The sequence below is a fragment of the Falco punctatus genome, assembly GCF_963210335.1.
Source record: "Falco punctatus genome assembly, chromosome: 7".
Classification (NCBI taxonomy): domain Eukaryota; kingdom Metazoa; phylum Chordata; class Aves; order Falconiformes; family Falconidae; genus Falco; species Falco punctatus.
In genome coordinates, this window is record NC_137587.1 from 18,204,671 (window position 1) to 18,227,456 (window position 22,786).

General features: G+C 35.1%; 1 protein-coding gene across 1 annotated transcript in view; it reads right to left on the bottom strand.

Annotated features, from left to right (window-relative positions):
• FMN1 (formin 1) overlaps positions 1-22,786 on the bottom strand; it is a 149,233-nt gene that overhangs the window by 106,567 nt on the left and 19,880 nt on the right. Inside the window, exon 3 of the mRNA XM_080395884.1 lies at positions 16,401-16,462. Within this exon, the coding sequence (XP_080252010.1) occupies positions 16,401-16,462 (62 nt within the window). The remainder of the gene's footprint in view (positions 1-16,400; positions 16,463-22,786) is intronic.

The window sequence follows — 22,786 nt, forward strand, 5'->3', positions numbered from 1 at the left end:
AAAAAAAAGTTCTCTAAAACACTCTAAAGCAAGAAATATGCAGAACTTTTGCTTTGAAACTAGCAAGTTAATGCTTCACTGTTAATGCAAAAATATTTTTTCACTAGCGTTTACAGTGCAATTCTACTCTGAAAAGCAACTGTGTAAAAATGGCACGTCTTTAATGAACAAAGCTCTTCTATGTATGTCAGAGACAGACCTCTTCTTTAACTGAGAAACACACACTTTTAATAGTTTTTAGTCTAATTAGCCTAGAAAAACAACATAGTAGAAAGTGAGCTCCATTTTATTCCTTTCTCTAACTTTATACACTGATTGTTACATCTAATTAGTTACTTATGCCAAGCCATGAAAATTAAAAAAAAAAAAGTGAACAAAGGCAACACAAAGTATCTAAGGAGTTTAAAAGAAAAGGAGAAAGGAAAAAAAAATTTAAACAAATTATAGATGTTACAGCTTTTTTTTTTTTTTTCTCCCCTGTAACAGTATTTTGGCCATCAAAGTCCTGTGCATAGAAAAGAGAGGAAACCTAAATTTTTCACAGCTTCTGACTTCTTGGTTTTGTTCATTCTAAGTAATTTCATCTTCAGTTTTTGGAAGAGCTCACTTTTTATTCTTGTATTGTGTTGACAAGAAAAGAAAAGAAGTCCTTTTTTGTTAAACCTCCGTCTTTGAAAAAACATACATTTGTTTTAAATTTTAACAACAAATGAGATTTGAGAAAGGATTTCTCAATGAAAAAAGTATTAAGCCTGTGCCAGTTTGAATAAAAATGAGAACTCCTCTCTAACATATATAGTCAGTTGCATAGGGTACACCACCATTTTTAAGAGCACAAAGTAAGAATTATTCTTACACCTCATAGTAAAAAAGTAAGCTAAATGATTGACCATTATAAAACATTCCCAGAACTCTAAACATTTGCATAGGCTATGTATACAGGGCCCAATCATCTTTCTAATCTAAAAATATTAAATACATAGTTTTATAGAGTAAATGTAGCAGAAATATTTAGGAGGAAATCTGACAATAGGGGGTATACAGGTCATTGTTTTTCTATCTATTTTTGGATATTTAGTTATTTAACAATTAGTAGCACAGCACATCATTAAAACATATCCAGTTATGCTGCAACATACAGTTGTTTTTTTTTTTCTAAATATCACATGCATGGTTAGTTGCATATAGGACCACAGACGGCTTAAAATTCACATAACATTTTAAGCACTAATTCACTTCAAGTTTGATAATTTAAATATTTACTGTGGAAATATATATCATGTATGATGTGTTAGGAGATACAACTTCTGATTTAACAACACCTACAATTACTTGTAAGGATTGATTTGTGATTCTTTGGACAATTATCATTTCTACAAGGACATATATAAAGAGGTCCTCAATCTCAGGTTACTACACTTAAGTAAAAGCTACAAATAGGAACCAAGCACGTAGCTAGTTGATTACACATTAAAAAAAAATAAGATATTATTCTTCCAATAGCTAAGTTGCACTGTAATTAAATTGAATTTTGAGATGTGAAATATCATGAAACATCCAAAAACCAAAGCAGATCTTTAAGAGCTTTACTATTTCAAATAGAGTAGTAAAACCCTTTACTTATGAAAATGAAACCTAGATAATCAAGTTGTATATCCTATATGAAGGCTCTTAATATTTAAGTATTTTAGTATATCAGTTACACATTTAGAATGGCTCAGAATGCATCTTCCATAACTTCTTCCTTACTTAGTATTTTATCACCATATGTAACAGATGGATTACTATATTTAAACAATGCATACTCACACAACAAATGAGGTTGTTAAAAGCTCTGTTTCATTATAAAAAGCGTATTTCTGTGAGCTTAAGGGAGTTGTTACAGAAAGTATAACAGAATACAGAAAGCTTGACACAGTTAACATGTCTAGCCTTTATAAGACTTGTATTTATACTGTCTGAAGGTCTGACTAATGTAAAAAAGAACGGTCAGTACAACTTCACAAGTTGTGTGTATTACCTAACAGAAAGTAAAAAGCAATGACATTAACCTGGAATTTTGAATTCACTCATTAATTTATCCTTCCTATGCCACCAATCTAGATGAGTACAAAGAAAATAGATGGTAAAGAATTTTTACTACTACTTCCTTCTCTTTTTCCTTGTCCTGTCTGGATGAAACACAATCTAACCAAGATCAGCTTCAAAAAAACAAGGAGGTAAACAAACAGCTGAACAAATACATGAGAAAGTAATACAGGCAATGCAAGTAGGTATTTAAAGGCAACCTAAGGAAAAATATTTTGAGAAATTAATTATGTTTTGAACTCCATCTGTTGTTATTTCTGGTAGTTTATTATTCTTTGTTAGAAATACTTCAAAACAAACAATCTGCACTTCTCAGAATACAGAAAATCAATGAGAAACTGAAGTTATTAACATAATATCTACTCTCTCTACTGCAGAAACATTCAAATCAAGCATGCCATTTTTATAGTATTTAAATTAACATATTCTTACATTTTCTTGTGTGCTTGTGTTTCTAATAGCCTTCCAATTCATTGTCCCAGTTTCAGTCAGAACTATTCTTGATGTAGCCAGTAACATGTTCTTCATGACACTTCAGAATTAGTTTGCATTTATAGCACATTTTGAATCTTTATTTTCTATAGATTTAGTTATGCATACAAAATTAAGGAACATTTATTAACATCTATACTTACTCTTCGCTCTCCTCCCTCTATATAGTATGTCAGCTGTATTACTCCTTTGCTTTCCTCCCTGAACTAATTTCCTAGCAATTCCCACTGCTGGTTTTCTCTGTTTTTCCTATTTCACCTTCTATGCATATTCAACTGTATACTACATCGGAAATGTGTCACTGAAATTACTGTAATCGTTATAGGCTTATTGTCACCCTTCACTTTTATTATATCACTGTAAAAAGATTCTTATAAGTTAAATTTCATTCTTCAGCAATTTGATTCTTTATAGATGCTTTCTGTCTTCTCTTCCTCCCCTTTACCATTTTCCAGGACCCAGAATCACTGACAGCCAGGCTACCACCCTTCCAATTGCAAAGCCTGTGTGCCTGTTTCCAACAACAAATGTCCAGCAAAAGACACGCATGCTTTTGGCCAGTGCGTTTGTGCACACTGAGTCTAGTGGCTCTACAAAGACAATAAATAAGAAATAGTTGGGTTTTTTTAAAAAATATATACATACTATAAGTTTTAAAAATAGACATACTGTAAGTAAAAAAAAAAAAAAAAAAAAAAAAAAGAAAAATCCTGAACTGGAACTTACTAAGTCTGCTGACAATGGAATATAGTGGGAGTGGGAAGCTTTCACTGACCCTGTAAGTCTAAGGTAACAAACACACCTCCATTTTTGTCACTGTAGAAAGGGTATGAACAGCCATGCAAAACAGATCTACACACAAGGACCCTGTAGCTGTTTGCTGACCAGGACCACATATTTCAAGGGACTATTTCATACAAGGTACAAACCACCCCTGGCATTATGGACTGCATGCAGTCCTGGTTTCTTCTACACTTCATCGTTTCCTCTTCCAGCTGTTTGTGGACCTTTCATTCTGTCTTAATATTTTGTTCTCTTTTCCATGCTCTTCACAGAGTGATTTCCAGGTTGCCTTAAAGTCTGCTTTCCTCATCCCAATTGCCTTGTGTCTGCTCTGTAAATGTTTCTGTAAAATTACATTCATCTAGGTTTTGTTTTCTGCACATATACATATGCTCCCCTCAGCCCTTTCCCTGTTAATAACTACCATCCAACCATTTTACAGTACACAAATTAACTTGCTTGGAGAATTTTGTTATACAAGACATAGCTCACAACAGCTCATCTCCAGTCCTTGCTTTTCTATGTGAAACTTTACTCAGATGAACCTTCTTATTAAGGGTAAATCCCTCGCCCTTCTCCATAACTTCTAATCAAACACCCAGATAGAACCCTTGATGTGTGTCCTTGAAATTTTTTGGTAATCATCAAAATCCTGCAAACGTTATGAATTCACTATATAGAAAAACATCTCTGATAATGTTCATTGTACTCCACAGCATACTCCACATTTATGGATCCTATTATGTCAACTTTAGCACCTGGGAAGCTATGTACTCTACTGTGGCATCTCTGTGCCCACAGAGAAATCCCACTGGAATCTAAATCCTTCTTGAATCTGATACATATGAGGAGCAGAAAACTATTCATGCCTTGGATTCATGAACTTCCTGCCACAGGCGCATTTGTTAAACAATGTCATCCCTTGAGATAAATGATAGCACCTCTAAAAAACTAGACTAAATATCACTTAATAATGCCAACTGTCAATAATGTGCTTAAAGGGGTAAATTTCAGGTTATTAACAGAGAAATATTAACAGTAGATAATTTAGCATTTTATGAAATTTTATATGGTTTATAACATAAAATTAATGTTACTAGATGTAATACTAAAGTTTCTGTTCATTTGAATGTTTGTTTTTAAAAAGAATAAAACCATAAAAATATTCAAATGACTAAACCCAATATAAGTCTGCATGTATCTCAGGTAGCAGTGAGAAGGAATACCACACCCACTAGAATTCTGCAAATTAATTGTGTACAGCAGCTACAAGAGGCCATGTAACATCCAATACATGTAATGCCATGCAGAAAGGGAGTCATTCTTGCAGGAAGTGACCATATGTTGATTTTTCCTAAATATGTTGGCTTATGCTAGGAAAGATGAATCTTACATATTTTCTAAAAAAGGGGTAGCCAGCTAAATTGAGACCGACCTTTAAATTTCAAGGAAAACTGGTATTTTCTTGGATGATTTCACTGGTAATATCTCTACATAATGTTAAACTCTTAAAGATTTAAATTCTACAGAATGGAATGAGGCAATTCAGCATGCAACACATTAATAAATGTAAATGATACATTGCACGCAACTTCTCTGAGACCAAGGTAATTAAAGAATGAAACCACACTTACATGTTAAAATTTCATTTCAAAGTTTCATTGAACTAAGACCATGAACAATTAACATGCAGATACCAACAGCCCTTCCTAACACAAAAAACATGGTTACTTCCCTATTTGTTACTCACTTGCAGCTACTACCTTAGTTTTAGGACAGCCTAGGTTACTACATCTGTATTGATACAGAAAATACGAATAACTATGCTTTGCAGTAGTGTTCAAAAGATTATATCCAAGGAGAAAAAAATATTATTGCTATTCAAATATTTTAAAATACAATAGATAAAAATATAGACCTGTATTCAAAAATCTATTTTAGTTAATCACGTGTTTTGATGACAATTTACTTTAAAGAAGTTTTTCTCATTTGCCAGGGAAATTACATGAATCATTACTTTTACTGATACATATAATGATTTGGCATGTAAAATGTGAAAATAGTGCAAAAAATGGTTGAAAACCAGTTGGAAGGTGAAGTTTCAGTGACAAAAACTACAGAGGCAGTATGGATCCAATAAGAAAACTGATTGTAGTAGAGAGCAAGTTGTCTCTGATCTTGGGAGAATGTTTTTGGACACCTAACAGCTTTTTTATTACTGTGGCTGATTAAAATGAAAAGCCTTACTACTAAAATGTTCTTTTTGATGAGTTTTTTTGCCATGAACTATAGACCTTGCAGTCCAGTGGGATACAAATCCTTTGATCCTGTGCAGTCACATAAATTCAAAGTCGTAAAACAACATTGAATTTGATTTTATTAGTGTGGCTGATGTTGCCAGAATTGTAATGCAACCTTGTTTTTCTTCTCTTTTCTTCCTTTTCTTTTGGGGAGGGGGTGGAGAGGAAAGGAGCGTTTACTGTCAACATTGCTTCACAGTATAAAGAACTAATTTCTTTGGCAACCAGACTCCAAGATTAAGCCATTATAACAGAGCTTTGTAACTACATAGGAAAGTAATGATATATATCACATTCCAATCACAACCAACGATCTGGTTGAAGAAAAAGTCAAAGCAAAAAGCAGTGTAAGTATAGCACATAGAAAACAGTAACCAAGGATAAAATTAGAGATCTATAGAAGGATAATGGGCGGTAACGAATACTACTTTTCAAAAGGAAATATTCAACCAAATAGTGCTATGAGTTTGCTATGACAAAAAAATAAAGTAACTACACTTTCAGAAATTGAAGATGTTCATTGTGTATTAACATATTTTTTTGTCTAGAAATTCTAAGAATATCTACACTGAGGAGGTGACTAGCCTCTCCACCAATATATAGAGAGTTCACATGTGCAATGAAAACAACTAGAAGACTTTGAGGTGTAACAAGCCATTGAGTTCCTAGCTATGGAGGGAAATTAATTTTCTAGGGCCTTTTTGACACCAGTTATCAAAGTAACACCAGAGGTTCAATTTTTCTTTCAGGAACTTAGTCACCTAAAAGAGTAATTTTCTGATGCTTACAATTAACACATTTCTCACATGTTAGAGGGACCTCAATAAGTCAAAACAAACGGATTGCTTGGTGAAACAGCCTACCTCTTTCTCTATAGCAAAGGAAATGAATGCAGAGGTTCATTTCACATTCAGCTTCACATTCAGAAAACAACAGTTTTCATTAAATTACACACTTTCTGTAAGAAAAAAATATATCTCCTTTCCTCACAACTTCATTATAGAAAAGATCTTTTCATGTTGACAGTACAATACTCGCCTCAATTACAATGATTAAAGAGGAAATTCAAGCTGCAGATATCCTTGTCAAGACAAAAGTATATGAGATCCTACACACTCAAGGTTAATCTTTCATGACTTCTATCTTAGTTTAACTATGAAGCTTCCAATTCTGCAGATACTATCATAAACTTTAGCGGTAAAACCAGAAGACGGTCTTTAAATATTCACCAATTATGTAACATTTACAAGAAAACCCAACAGTGTGTTTGAAATTGGTCTTTTTTAACACTGGAGAGATGTTTACGCTACACTTAGCGGATAAAGGTGCCAGTACTCTTAGCTAAGATACAGCTTATGTACTTCTGAGATTCTACGTGGATAAGCAGAAGTATAACATCAGTTACAACAGTTACTCTGTAAATGTGTAAAAGGCATATCTACTTTGAAGTAATGTATTCTACATGCTAATTATGCATCATCACATTATTCTAGATGTTCCCATTACGGACAAGCGTGGTTGCCAGAGCAACCTTCATTTCCTCCCTCTCCTTCAATGTTTCCATGTAGCACAGCTATGCAGAAACTTCTTCTCTGACAGAGCCAGTATCTCATTCAGTGAACACGATGGGAGTTATTCCAGACAATAATTGAAAACTGTATTATCAAAAAGCTGCAAGCTTTTAAGACTTCTGCATTATGTGTGCTGCAGTTGAAAAGTATATAATGAACAAAGAATGGAACCTCACGAAGAGGCACAACAGTATTACAGTACAGGCATGATAATGTTGACCTGGAAAAGCAGATTCTATACTCGCTCAAACTGAAAGTCCCTGCAAGATGAGCCACAAGTCACTTGGGTCAGTGTTTCTCAGGTGGTACCCAATGATACAACTTATTTTCTATGCAACTATCTTGAGATTCTGGGATCCAATGTATAATTGCAAGGTAAGTTAAAATTGAACTGTAATGTGTCTCTGTGCATAAAATACAAATAATAATACATGTCTATCTGAATACATATTGTGAAATGCAACTTATAAGCATGAAACATCCTGAAAATCAAAACTTGTAACACCAGAAAGTCCATAATGAAACTATATTTAGATCACACTTTGATTAACAAACAAGGGAGGGTATTATGCACAGACCAACAAAAATAAAATCAAACATTGAATAGACTGCATTCATTCTAGGATACATATTCCGGGAGAAACTGTCCACTTACAAGCAAAGGCTTTATCGTAACGCCCAGATCCAATTCTCTTACCTATCACCTACGATTTTCTGTCTTAACTTCCAGGCAGCCTCTTTACCCTTCCAGCTTGTCAGTCTCATCCTAGCATCTCTAGTCACCATTTTCTGCCTAAAGCTCCACCTCTCACATCTCCGTATATGTTTCCAGATCTTTCACGTTGCCTCATCATCAAAACAGGTGTCAGGAGACAGACTCCTAGCTTTCAGTTTCAAAGCATCCTTGGAAGGGTGATCCCCACCTAACTAACAGTAACTTGAGGCACCCATCAATCAGTGTAACTTAGTTTTGCCACAGTGTTATAACAACTTTGGTGGCTTCGTTATCTTTGGCAGCTTTGTGGAAAAGGCGTATTAAAAATTTGGTGAGCACCAGAAGATACAATAAGCACAATGGACATTGGATTTGCAAAGTCAGAAGCTGCTAAAATCTGACGTCCTTACTAAATGTGAGAAAGAATTTTTTTTTTCAAAAGTTTTAACAGGTTTTCACTTTAGCAGCAAAATGCCCATCCTTGCCAAATTTGACCTTGTTCTAAAACCCAGGAATATTAGAGCCAGAATTTTTAAACAACATAAAATTACATATTTCATTCAGAGAAATGGCTTACAATTATTCAATTCAAACAAAATCTGGTGTAGTAAATTTCAAAAAGCAGGTGATTTCGACAATGAGGCATGGGGTACATGTTTTCAAAATCAAAATGGTAAGATAACATTGTTACTACTTAATTTTTAGTGGGTTTTACACTCCTATGATCACATTTCACTTCATTTCTCTTGTTGACAATTGTTTCCTATGTTACAGGGGTCTTCCAAATCTGTCAAAATAAAACGTCATCACGTTCACAGTATGTGTTCTACTTTATTCTCCTGAGTCTGTGGTAACTTCTTAAATAAACAGGAGAATTCTTGGATCAACATGTGGAATTAACAGCATTCTGCAGCCGACATGAAGTTTAAACAATCCAAGTTCTTACAGTGAAATTGTATCGATGAAAATAATAGAGTGGCAATATAAGACATAGCAAGTTGCAGTGAAAAACCCAACACAATAAAAGAAGTCTTCCTGGATATTCAAGCTATCTGATAAGAAAACGATCGCAACATAAACATATGATTAAAGGAACATAAGGATGCAAAACACCCATTGCATCAAAAATATGGAAAATATGAAGTCAATGGAGGAGAAGAAGGGGGGGGGGTGAGATTTTGTTCAATGTAAGTATCAGAGCATAGCAGAGATACTTAAAATTTCATCAAGATTTTTATTATAGAGTTGCATTATACAGTGCAAGTTTTTAAAACTTCATTAAGCACTGAACTGGGGAATATCTACATATACCATGGAGAACTGTTCCAAGCTTCTGTTCTTGAATGAAGATGCAATTGTCAACAAGTAGTTCCAAAGAGATTCAAGTACTTCTTGCTAGCTTTTTTGTGTGCTTCTATGCACCCTGTAGGAAGTTATTGTTTTATTTCTCGTGTCCTTTGCTATCATTCCCCAGTCTGCTATGCCACCTTCTCTAGCACTGGCCATGCAAATTTTTCATTACAGGGTGATTTTCTCCTGCTGGGATTTTTCTATTTCAGGACATACATACTTAGAAGATAATCTTGCTCCTGTTGTCTGGTAATCTTAGGAGACTGAAATTGATAGTTTAATACTATTTTCATAGGATTTCAGTCTCTTTCTCATAGTATCTATGCTTTTCGCAATCTTTATATTTTCACTGTCTTGCACTGCAGAGACGTTCCATGCTGAACAGGGAGAACTCCTTCATAGGACAGAGTATCCAAGAAGAAGATTTATAAAGACACACAGTACACACACAGTGGTGAAACCATAAATTCAGCAGCTCAGCACAAAAGAGTGAAACATTTCAAGTTAGGCAAGAGTTGTATCAATAATTAACCACAAGCTGGGAGACCTTCATCAGTAACACCACATGGAAATGCTGAAAAACCTGAACAGCTCATTAGGAAAGATTGACTAATAAACCCTTGCTGACCTTGGCTGCTCCTTTGAGCTGCAATTCCACTTCCCCAGACAAAAGCATACATGACATAGATTTTCTTCTATTTGTGTAAGCTGGGACGTGAAAATCCAGTGAGGAACACCAAAGCAGCTAGCCACCTTACAGATGCATTTCATCTTGTAAAGGTTAAAAACAATCTCAGCATCCTGAAGACAAATTTTATTACCAGAAGTCTGCATATTATCCAGTTCTTAAATGTTGTTTTGTTAAGTACTATGGCATATCAAAGCTTTCAACACTATTTGTCATTAGCTCCCGTATTTTAATAGATTTCAAAACGTTGAGACTTCTGACAAATTGTGAAATCCCTATCCTATGCAAAAATTCACATATGCACACACAAAACTGAAGGAAAACAAAAATTAAAATTTCTTTTTTCCAGAATGGAATGATAAAGATCCCTACCTAAAAGCAGACAGGTCAATTAAATCTGTTACACAAAACTCCACTTTGTTGTAGCAGACTATCTATAAAAGAGGAGATTTAGACAAGTTGAAATATTTTAAAATGTTTTGATTTGGTGTTAAAGCATATAATTTCTAATGTTCTTTCTGAAGCTGAAATGAAATTTCACTTTTACACATAAATAAAAGGCATTTTGAATTGTTAAAACAGAAATGAAATCTCCCACTTGTATAAAAGAGTTTTTTTGATAAGTATTCTAGCATACAGCAGCTTTCAACACTATCCAACACTGCCTCTCACAGTCAAATTACAAATTTCAAAATGCAGCTCAGAGAAGCCATACCTTTTGTTATCCACATTATAATTAAAGAGCAATGGATGCATCCATAAATGGAAGCACACTGACCATGATGGAAAATGAATGGAAGGAAAGTGAAAAGGCAAAGGTCCAGGGAAGGACTTGTGAAGCACAAGAGATGTAAACACAGATTTGCAAAAGAATGAAAAGGTCATCACATAGGTAAAGTTTTATAACTTCACTCAGTAACTCAGAAAATTTTGATATGCCTTTCTGGTCTCAGTACAAAATAAAAATGAATCATTTTGAAATTATCAGACAATTCTGACTTTCCCTTTCATGTTCTTTTTTCTCCCACATCTTTCAACCTTTTTCTGTGGCACTTTGGGGCACTGGTCTTTAATCTCAGTTTATGATATAAAATTGTTTTGAAAGTTAAGCAAGTTCTTCTGTCAAAAGGAAATTACTTTCTACCCACTTCTACATTTCAGGTCTTGAAACCTTCACGAAAATGCAAAAATTACTAAGGAGACCACAAAGGTCACTATGAACACCCCATGATACATTCTTCTCTAAATGAGGCCAGCCTGTTCTTTAATATCATGGGCAGTCATACAAACTGCATTACCACTTATTATTTCTTAAGTTTCAATAATATGTTCATAACTGTGTTAGATGCAACTGCAGGTATTTCCTTCTAAAATTTGCAATTAAATACTTTGAGAGATGTAGAAATATTATTTTATCATATAATAATTATTGTGTCATTTACAACCGATCCATAGTTTATATTTTATTGTTACCAAAATCTGTTATTATTTCTTACAGAGTATATTATATAATGTGCATCATATAATATATATTAATATGATTAGAAAAACCTGTGATTAATGGTTAAAGACATTATTATTCTCAATTTGGGAAAAGATGTAGTGAGTTGGTGGAAGCCTAATAACCCATATTAGAGAGAAAGATCCATGCATAGGGTAGAGTCATTGAACAGCTTAGGACTTTGATTCCATCTTCCAAAAGCAATATTAAACTTCCACGTAACTGAAGATGTAGGAATATTTGGTACCCTTATGTTAAAGGAAAGAAGGAGAAATTAGGGTAAAAGCTTAACTTTTTTACTCATTTTGTCAAACGAACTTACAGAAACAAGAAGAAAAAAAAAAGTATATTGCAACCCTGTGCAGCTGTGTGTTGGATTAGCCATTAAGCACTGCAATCAGAATATTCCCTTCAAGTTAATTCCTCCCTTTTGGAAGTCACTAGTCTATTTACAATATTTTGATTCAATGTTAAGTCGTTGTCATCTACTTGGTTATTAGATACTGTAGACTTGGTTATATAGGGAAAATACTACTACTACGGTGATGACAGCAACTACTTATTTATTGAGCAACTTCAATTCTACTCCCGCGATGTGCAAGCTAATTTCTGACCTAAAACTAAGACTATGCCAAATCCACAAATAGTAGGCAGGATGTCACCACCACACACATTCTCACAGTTCAGAGGGAACTATGAAATTTGCACCCACACCGAGAAGCCGTGACAGGCCTTGGGAACTTATTCTGAAAGACTTCGCTGACATCTAGTGGTAGGAGCAGGGAAAGCAAAAAATTCAACGGAGAATAGAAACAAGTTTAATGTCTTAAAAATATGTAATTCGATTGTTGGTAAATAATAGGTGCAAAATTCAAGAAATGCTTTGAACGCAGCAACTAGTAAATGTACCCTAAAGGTGAATGGGTAAAAAAAAAGTATTTCTCTACTATATTATCCTTTCTAAAGATTATATTCATGTGGATGGTTCAGTTGAATTATGTATGTTAATGAGCACATTAAGAGATGTTATGAGTTATTCTAATGGTTATGCAATATAATATGGTACAGATTTATCAATAGTTGGTGTAATAGATGTTGTAATCTTAATTAATATGCATGCTACATGACTGGAATTAATTTCAAGTGACATCAAAAAACAGAACAAAGCTTCAAGTTACTGTGATAGCATAAAGCTGGCAATATCAAAACACAAAATACCAGCATTTACCCTCCCTACGCAGTGACTGCTTTACATCCTTCAAGACTGCTACATCTGCTGCAACTTCAACTGTTCGCTGCTGAATCAGCACCAACCCTTTTAAACTGGTGTTAAGGGTAAAGCTCTGGTGGTACTCAGGGTATCCCATATGAAGTTTATAGGAAATGAACACAGTAATAACAAATCTTAAAGAATAAAAATCCATTAGGAATTTCATTCACATAGTCAAGGAAAAAAATAACTTCCAAAAGTAAAAGTACACAAGTATAGGACACTTTCTGTTGCTAAAGAGTAAAAAATCTCTCACTTATAAGCCATGATATACCAGTTTCAAAGGACAGACTGTGGATAACTTACTTTATTTCACCTTCAGAGAACAGTTTAATAATTTTTTGAGAACTTTACCCTACACATACCTTTAAGGGCTCCCTAAGATTTTTCTAGGCATCTTAGGAATAACAAAAAGGATCTCCTAATCTTTTACAGAGAAGATATGATGGATCAACCTTCTCCATAAATATAAGATATGGGATTTGGATCAGTTTGAAAAAAAGCTGGTTCAGAGAAATTTCTGTCTGTAGGTGCCTTCAGTGCATAGTACAAAATCACATTTAACTCAAGCATTTCCAATAGTCAAGATACCTACCACCATATTTTTCTGTTATATCCTTAAAGAATAAAATGCAAGAAGTTATTACATTGTATCATGACACAATTTTACTTCTCTGTATTTTCCAATATGGAATTTTATAACAAAGTTCCATACATACAGCAGTATGTAGAAATTAATTCTTTTTACATCTTAAAATATATCTTTCCCTTTCTTCAAATACTGAAAAGCCACAAGAAAGATAGAAAGCATACGAAGTTTGGCCTTCTCTAATGCATTCCATTTAGATGCTCTTTATATTCCATATAGATGATCTTTAAGGTCCCTTCTCTGAAACCATTCTATGATTTTATGATTCTATGATATAGAAATTTTCACATGGCATTCTACACATTCCAGAGAAATAAAAAGCTCCAAAACAACTGTACAAACAAAAAGCATTCATCTATGATGGGTCACATTCTAGTACAAGGAACTAATCGCCAAGGACACGCAGAAAAAGAATGGGAACACTACTCAGATGGTGTAGCATTCAGAAGTCACGGAAGTATGTGATACTATAATTTATTCATCAGTACTGTATACCATAACCTGTGTGCAGACTCTGTTTCAGGAAATCCTTAAAACACTAATTGCTGAGAATGGTACACTAAGGCAACATTTCTCAGTAATTTAGTCACTATGCATCTTTTATGAACCTGATACTTCATACCAGGCTGGGCTGAGGTCCAAAAATGAAGGAGCACACTGTTAAGGAAGGGGCACAGAGGCAGTGGTAGTAGAAGCAACAAGAAAGAGATAATGAAGACACTCAGACTTGCAAAAAAAAAAAAAAAAAAAAAAAAAAAAAAACCCAGATCAAAACAAAAAGCACCACACAGGAAGAAGGCATCACTCTTACACTCTATTTACGTGTTTTCTAAGCACCCACTGCTGGTCACTGCTGCAGACAGGATACTTGTTTCAACTGGCCTTTGGTATAGTAAGTTTTTATGTCCTTCAGTATCATAAAATGAAAAATCATATTATATCTCAGGAATCATCAGTCTTACAAATGGAACTGCAAGGTCTCCAGTGACTTAACTCCAAAATGGAAAGCCAAAAATCCTGTGTGAATTATGCCTTGCATACAATAAACACAGGTGTTATTTTTCTGAATCACCGTGATGCAGACATTACACCTCACTGCCATTACCTGAAAGGCCTACAAAATATTCATATCACCTTTTGTGGTTTGCCTTTGGAACTACAGGGTGTAAGATAAAACAGTAACAAACATGAAAATAATCACCAAATGCATGCAATATAAGAAAACATGATCTTTAGGACATTGCTGCTAAGAGTGCAAAAGTCTTCTACTAATCATGGACAACAAATATTTGCATTTTAGCTCATTCTCATTATATTTACATACATATATAAAATGGTGAGATTTTATGATGCTGAAAGTTACATCACAATGTCACTTTTCTGGAAATAAACCAATTCACAATTTCCTTACAACTAAACAAGATAACATACAAACACAACTAATCATTAAGAAGTGATGATATTTGAGGAAAACCCAAATAACCCATACAAAAGCACTAAGCTGATTTAAAACAGAATGTTTCTATTATTCAAAGTTATGAGCAGCAAATAAATTAATCTCAGATGTACTCTTATGGGAAAAAAATGTGCAAGACGAACATTCTTTTAATGAAAAATTAGATCGGAGAGATGCGTGATTTTTCATGGATGCTTGCCAGTACCTGTGTGTCCTCTGCCTCTACTGTTTCCAGGGTTGCTAGAGATGCACACACACATTGTTCTCTCACTGAGACTACGTATTCTCTGAAATACCCTCTCAATATTAATAGATCCCCCTTGCATCCATCTACTGTTCTTGTGTGGGAGAGTTATGCTATTCTTCGTACGAGTAATGTACATTACTGTTGTATTTAGTGCTAGCTTGCATTTCCCTGTGCTGAATTTTAAGAGATGCTGCACACACCAGACACTCTGCCCATCCTGTCCACTCCACAAGCTGCTAACATCATTCCAACCTGTCTACTCAAAGACCTCGCTAAGTTTTTTCAAATACATAGGTTTTATGTCCATTATGTCCATGCATTTGTGCAGACACAAAGACATAAATACTCTTGTGTAATACAAATACTGTACTTGTACTAGTCTGATGATTGCTGTACGTGATCTGCCTAATCACATGGTCAATGTATTAATATACTGGATTATCAGAATCCCTTTGTTAGTAGATTTGTTTTTTCCATTCTATTTGCTTTAATGATGACAAAGAAAATACGGAACATTTTGTACTTGATGACTTTTATACTAAAGACTTAGCATACGGATCTGTATTACAACACAGTGCAGCTATGGTTAAGAATGTATCACAATTGGTGAGAAAATGAAGATGCTGTTAATTTTTCCTTAAACTAGGACTGCTCAACAAATTAAAAGTTATGCTACCATTTAAGTTCCTGCTTTTACGATAAAAACACTTCCTTGTAATATTCCACTGTGCTTAGCAGTCAATCATGCCAAGGGAAAGTGAGTTCTAATATTAAACTTTGTTATTTCTGATTTTGATGATTAGACGGTTGGTCAAGTTTACACTTACAAAACCAGACATCAATAAAGAGTGTTCAATATAATATTTCACTCTCACAAATGGAATTTCCACACTTATTTTTCCATTTAAAATTACAGAAAACTTCTGTAAAAAGCTACAGAAAAGCTATAGAAGTATATTTCACTGAGAAAGAGTGAGTAGTTAAAAGCCAGTGCCTTAATATAATAAGCAAATTTAAAAGTACTCCACTGCTGAGTTAAAGGGAAGAATTTAAAAGTACAACAATAAGCAAAACTACAAAGAGGAAACATGCAAAACTGCTTTTTGCCATCATATATGACTACATGTATATGGGTTTTAACTAGATTAATTTTAACTGAGTTGGCAGTGAATGGAAAACTACTTTTAGGAGAAAAAATTCTTAACATTTGATGGAAAGTATATGCTTGCACTTCTTTAATCTGTAAAACGCACTAGAGTCAGGGAAAGAAAGAACATTACAAAAGTATACCTTTAATGTTTCAATTTCTTCTTTATGTTCCCTCTTTAAATGCAAAATGGCAGCTTGGTACTCTGTAAAAATAAAAAAAGTACATTCCATTAGAGTCAGAAAACAACGTGCCATCTTCAGCATAGTATATTTCATACAATACCAATGGGTCCAGGATACAGACGTAGGCTCTCAAATAACACCTTTTACATTGCAATGGAAAAGAAAATCTGAACACACTAATTAGCTTATTTTCTAAGACCACATGATCAGGTTTTCTGTGATGTTTCTGAGAGCAGAGGATAAAGCAAAGAGGTCTTCCATGCTGAGAGGGGAAAATAGAAGGAAGATACATCAGACTGAAATAACAAAAGGAAACCAGTTTTGCAGATAAATGTAGAGCTGACAGGATGTTATGACATGCACACACACACACCTGAATTCTAAAAAAAAACATGCATTAAATGCAACGATTTAGACTGAACTGTAAACATACAATCACTATACATAGGCAAATTGGATAAAAGAGCAATCACAAGTATAAATGAAGACCTGGAGAAGTACCCACCAGGATGAAATAGAAAGAATTCATTCTTTGTCTTAATTCTATCAGATAAAGATTAATTACAGGGTTTAAATACCTTCACAGGGTACTATATAGTTCTGCTGTTTAGCAGGAACACAACAAAATCCAAAGGTATAACAAAATTGAAAGCATGAGACTTAAAGCCAGAGAAATTTAAAATAGCAATGAAAAAATGAGGAGGTTGGGCATCAGTTACACAGGTTTAGTGATGGCTGTAATGTCAAGGTATAGATTTACCAAATAGACCTCTAAAACCTGGGTCTCATACTATGGTTTCTCTCAATCCACACCATGGCTACATTTGGCCAGATGAAGAAAGAGAAGACCTTTCATTACAGCTGTGTAATGATTTAAGAGAATCCTGTCTTCTGTAAGACATTGGCCCAGAAGCTACAGCCCTCCTCAACAAGCAACGGGAATTCATTCCTAGACCATCAAAGCCCCACTTCTATCTGCTTCCAAACCAAAAGTCATCCAAAAGCACTTAGTTCCTTGGTTTGGCTTCTGCTTCCTTGACTAAAAGAAGGAATTAAATCCTAATTTAAACAAGGACTGAAAATAGTCCAAAGACTTCAAATTTTACTACCAATGTTCTCTAACACTAAGGGATTTCTATGGTCCCTGAAACAGTATAATCAATAAAACAGCACCAGAACGCCAAAGCATGAACCAAAGCACCAGATCAGTAAAATATTCCAGTCCTTAGGTGCTTTTTTCTTTTTTTTTTTTTAATTCTTTTTTTCTTTTTTCTCTTGAGAGCACGTGGAAGAAAGAGCAAAGGAAAAATAACCTGGTCATCAAACGTCTGTATGACATGGAAGCTTTTAATGCAATGTTATTTTCTTCAAAGGCAGGTGAAGCTATACGCAAGCAGCTGAACGGATATACAAAATCCAAAGGAAAAGGGCTTGATATTTTACAAGCCACAAATAAAAAACTCCGGTGATTCCAACTAGTAACAGTATCTATCTAAACTCTTCCTTCCTGTCTAATGGGCCTCTACTTAGACCATTCCAGTACAGGAAAATTGCCTGACTGCTCTGCTGGAATCACAACCAGTTTGTTCTATGGACTTTTAAATTTTCTGCTGTTAATTCCTTTGACTGGTTGATATTCCCCCTGGACACAGACTCTGCTTACTCATTCACCTAAACAGGACTTAACAAAACAGCTGCCTCAGGTCCCCGGAAAAAATAGTGACCCTTCTGGCACCTCAGCTGGTTAAGCACTGGCTGTTTGCAGGGCATGAACTTTATGAACATCCTGACTTGAAGTTTAGCTACTTAAGGTCACACAACAACTGAAGCAAACAACAGGCTTTGAAAATGCTGCTAACAATCAGTTCTTAGTTTGGCTAAAAGAAGGATACAGATCTACCTTAACAAAAGATTTACTTTCTACGTGGGATTACTCAATGCTTAACATTCTTTGGGGTTTGGGTAAGACAGTCATAGTTCACATATGCTGACATAGTTCACATATGCGCTGGCACCAAAGCCAAATTTTTCACTTTGTCTACCCATTCCCAACCTTCTGTTGCAAAATTTGTGCAGAGAATAATGAAAGAACACCCATGGATGAAACCTAACACAACATAATAAGTTAAAATTTTTTTTCAAGACACCATCTTTTTAAGTTATTTAAGTTGGCACATTTTTCATTAGTTCTCCTAGCTGAAAGCTCCAAAGTTTTAGAGATTCTTTGTTTAATCTTTGTTCTAAAACAGAGGTAAAATAGAGAGTAACAATTTTATGGTTTACTTATTCCTTAAGAATATGCTTAGAAAGTACTAGGTTTTAAGAACTAATAAACCTAATTATTTACTTAAAACACTGCTACTGCATAAAAGCAAGTTTATTATAAATTGATATATTGTCTACTATACAATAAACTGACGTTCTACAGCATAAGCTTCTTCCTACCATTATATTTCTTTTTTAACTAGAAGAAACTTATCTATTGGATAGAAGCTGATACTGGCAAAGTACCTTTTAAATTCTTAAGCAAAACAAAACAAACAAAAAAATCACATCACAATTACAGTTTTGTATAATATAAAGTAACTCGTGTTCATTCCTTTCATGTTTTTTGTGAAATCACAATAATTTAGTATAATTCTACATGGATAGTTAACATCCCAAGAAAATACCCTGCACACAGATACAGCAATCTGAATCATTAAAACAGTGAAGAATTTGACTAGAAAGAATAATCACATCCATGTAATTCCAAAAATCAGTTTCTGAACACATTGGCAACAGAATAATAAAGTTTAATTATGCAGTGATGTTGGGATGCTGCTTAGAATGGTAAAATCACAACAGCAAAGTAAACAATAATGACATGTTAATGGAAGGAACTGGTATTGCAAACAAAATATAGGTCAGGCTTTATAAACTCCTGAGTTCTTAAATTCCATTTAACTTAAAAATAGATTCACCTAGACTACAGAAACAAACCAGAAATACTATAAACCCTAAACTATCAATGAGTGATTTGTCTAGTTACAAATTAACTATGCTAGAATTCAAGAAACCTGATACAGCTCTGTGTGTAGCCATCCTGATTCTCACATAATCACTGTAACTCACCCAGCCTTATTAATTAAGGCACACAAACATACGTATATAGTCCTCAGAACCAGCTAAGATATAAGGTTGCAATTGAACTGTATGACCTCCAACTTCTTCGGGCTGCAATACCTTAAGGACCTTTGAGACCCACCCAGAAACAAAGCTCCTAATCACAGAACCACAGAACAGCTGAGGTTGGGAGGGACCTCTGGAGGTCATCTGGTCTAACCCCAGCCACAGCTGGTTACTTAGGGCCATGTCCAGGCAGCTTTTGGATGCTTCCTCAAATCTCCATCCTCCTCATCCTCTCTGGGCAACCTGTGCCAGTGCTCAGTCACCCTGGCAGTGAGAAAGTGTTTCCTGACACTTAGCTAGACCCTTCTGCATTTCAATGTGTGCTCACACTGGTCCTGTCACTGGCCACCACTGAAAAGTGCCTGGCTCCCTCTTTGTTACACCCTAATTTATATATGTAACCTGATCTTGTGTCACAAGGTGACTGTATTCCATGCCAGCACATCCTCTAGTTTATGTGATGTCACGGGGGCTGTATTTTTGGCGGTTTTAAGTCTTTCATTACACTGGATAGCAGAAGGCTGACTGTGTGAACATCCTGTTGTACTTGCCTGGTCTCCAAACAGCCTGGGAAGACGGTGGCTGAAGAGCATGAATAAGTTAGCTAAACCTAATGCAGATACTACTCTGAAGGGCTTTTGAAACAAACAAAAAATCAGATACAAATTAGATAGCAAATGCTCCTATCCTGAAAAATGACCACAAGCAAATTAGGATTTCATTACTGAGAAAATTAAAAATGTTAGTCCTTTACACAAGGCAAAGAAGCAAAAAAAAGTAAACAGTCTCACTGCATAGATTCAGCTCCAGCCAGCTCTAATTCTTAATTTGCATTTACTAGTACTAATTTACTAATTTTCCCTTTGTTTTGAGAGGACTCCCTCCCAAGAAAAATTTCAGAAATGATGGAATTTGTTGCCCATTCGGGCATACTCTTTACTTAGGCAACTTGATGCTTTCTTCAGTCAATAATTATAATCCACTGCAGCTAAAGCTTTCATAAAACTCGATGTTTTTTCTAAGACACTGAGATAAAGCAGATATACATTATAAAGTCTGAAATAAATACAAATATTTGTTACATCTGCTGGCAGTCAGCAATGTATTTTAAAATACTAGTTTAATGAAATACGTTTAATTGAAATACTTTTTTTAAAGTAACACGAAAGTTGGCAAAGTAAATGGGAAGCTGGATAGAGGCCTTGATAAAACCTAAAGAGATAAAGTGACACAACAGTGCAAGTTTTCCCTTTCTATGGTGTTGTTGGAAAAATAAATCAGTAACTGTAAAAAAAAAATCCTTACTGTGAAACTTAAATTTCCATTTACTCCCATGTTTTGCCATACTTGGTAAATAAGAGTGGTATCTAACGCAGTCTTGCTAATCATATGGGTTTATCAGCTAGAGCAAAACTCTACTTGGACCTCATTATCATGACAAAATGAACCTTCCCTTCACCACCACTATCACTTTTCTGCACTTTCATCCTCTAGGACTTGCCATACATATTTTGTATCCAACGTGCAACTTATGCCAACATTAAACTGCAAGGATCCTCTCTTCACATAGAAACAGCACAAAGAGATGCCTGTCATCTAGATCAAATCACTTTTACACGTTTTGAGTTCTAGCCAGATCTTTTGAGGGGAACAGTTTTTACCCAATGAAGGTACCTGGGGGTAATTAATTCGATCACATTTTACAGTGAAGCTGCACTAATCCATAATAGGGGGAAAAACAGCTACGTAAGTAAAGGAAAATATCTAGTTTTGGAAGATAAGCTCATTGTAGACCATTAAAGCAACAGAATGATGGAAAAATGCTTGGAAAGAGTAGCTGGAAAGCTAGCTGGTGGAAAAGGGAATGGGGGTGCTAGCTGACAGCCAGCTGAACATGAGCCAGCAGTGTGCCCAGGTGGTCTTTTTGGCTTCCTGGCTTTTATTGAAAACAGTGTGGCCAGCAGGACAAGAGCAGTGATTGTCCTCCTGTACTGGGTGCTGGTGAGGCTGCACCTTGAATCCTGGGTATAGTTTTGGACCCCTCACTTCAGGAGACATTGAGGTGTTGGACACTGTCCAGCAAAGGGCAGTGAGGCTGGTAAAGGGTCTGGAGAAGTCATCTTATGAGGAGCAGCTGAGGGAACTGGGGTTGTTTAGCCTGAAGAAAAGGAGGCTGAGGGGAGACCTTATCACTCTACAGCTGCCTGAAATGAGGTGGTAGTGAGGTGGGGGTCGGTCTCTTTTCCCAGGTAACAAGCGATGAGAAGAAATGGCCTCAAATTGCACCAGGGAAGGTTTAGTGTAGATATTAGGAAAAATTTCTTCACCAAAAGTGTTGCCAAGCATTGGAACAGGCTGCCCAGGGAAGTGGTTGAGTCAATGTGTTTAAGAGATGTGTAGATGTGGTACTTAGTGATGGACTTGTCAGTAATAGGTTAACAGTTGGACTCGATGACCCTAAAGGTCTTTTCCAACTAAACAATTCCATCATTTCATGATTCTAAAAATTTTTGAAAACTGAAAAGATTCAGTTTCCAGAAGATACTCTGAATTACAGTTAATTAAGGAAAAACATCTTATTTTGGGATTACTCATGTCATATATTCCCATTTTACAAAGGTTTGGGGGCACAAGTCAAAGGCTATTTTTTTTTAGTATTTCTATAGGCCCCTGAAGAGGTAAACTGAGGACTGCCACAACACAGAAAATAAAAATCATTCAGTTTCATAGTAAACAAAATTGTATCTGTATTGAGACAAGCAAAAAGTCTATTTTGCCTAGTATCCTGTCTGAGTGGCTAAAAAACAAGTGATGTAAAAAACTTAAAAACTGGCAAAAAGGTAGTAGTACTTTTCCAGTACACCCTTCCAGCAACCTGATTTGCAATTCAGGAACTTTCTAAACAAGAGCTGTTTGCATATTTAATAATTTGCAAATGGATTTCTCTTCAATGAATGTGCATTGCTGATTTTAAAGCTCCTGCAAGCAGACAAGAATTAATTGCACATGAGGTAGAGACCCTTTTGTTTATTTTGAATCTGCACCTGTTAAGTTGATTTGATGCCTGCAGTCCCTGTGCTGGAAGAAACAGTGCACAACTGTTCACCATTTAGCCATTTGCTGTTTCTTATGATTTTAGAGATCTCCATCATATGTCCCCTGGACTGATTTTT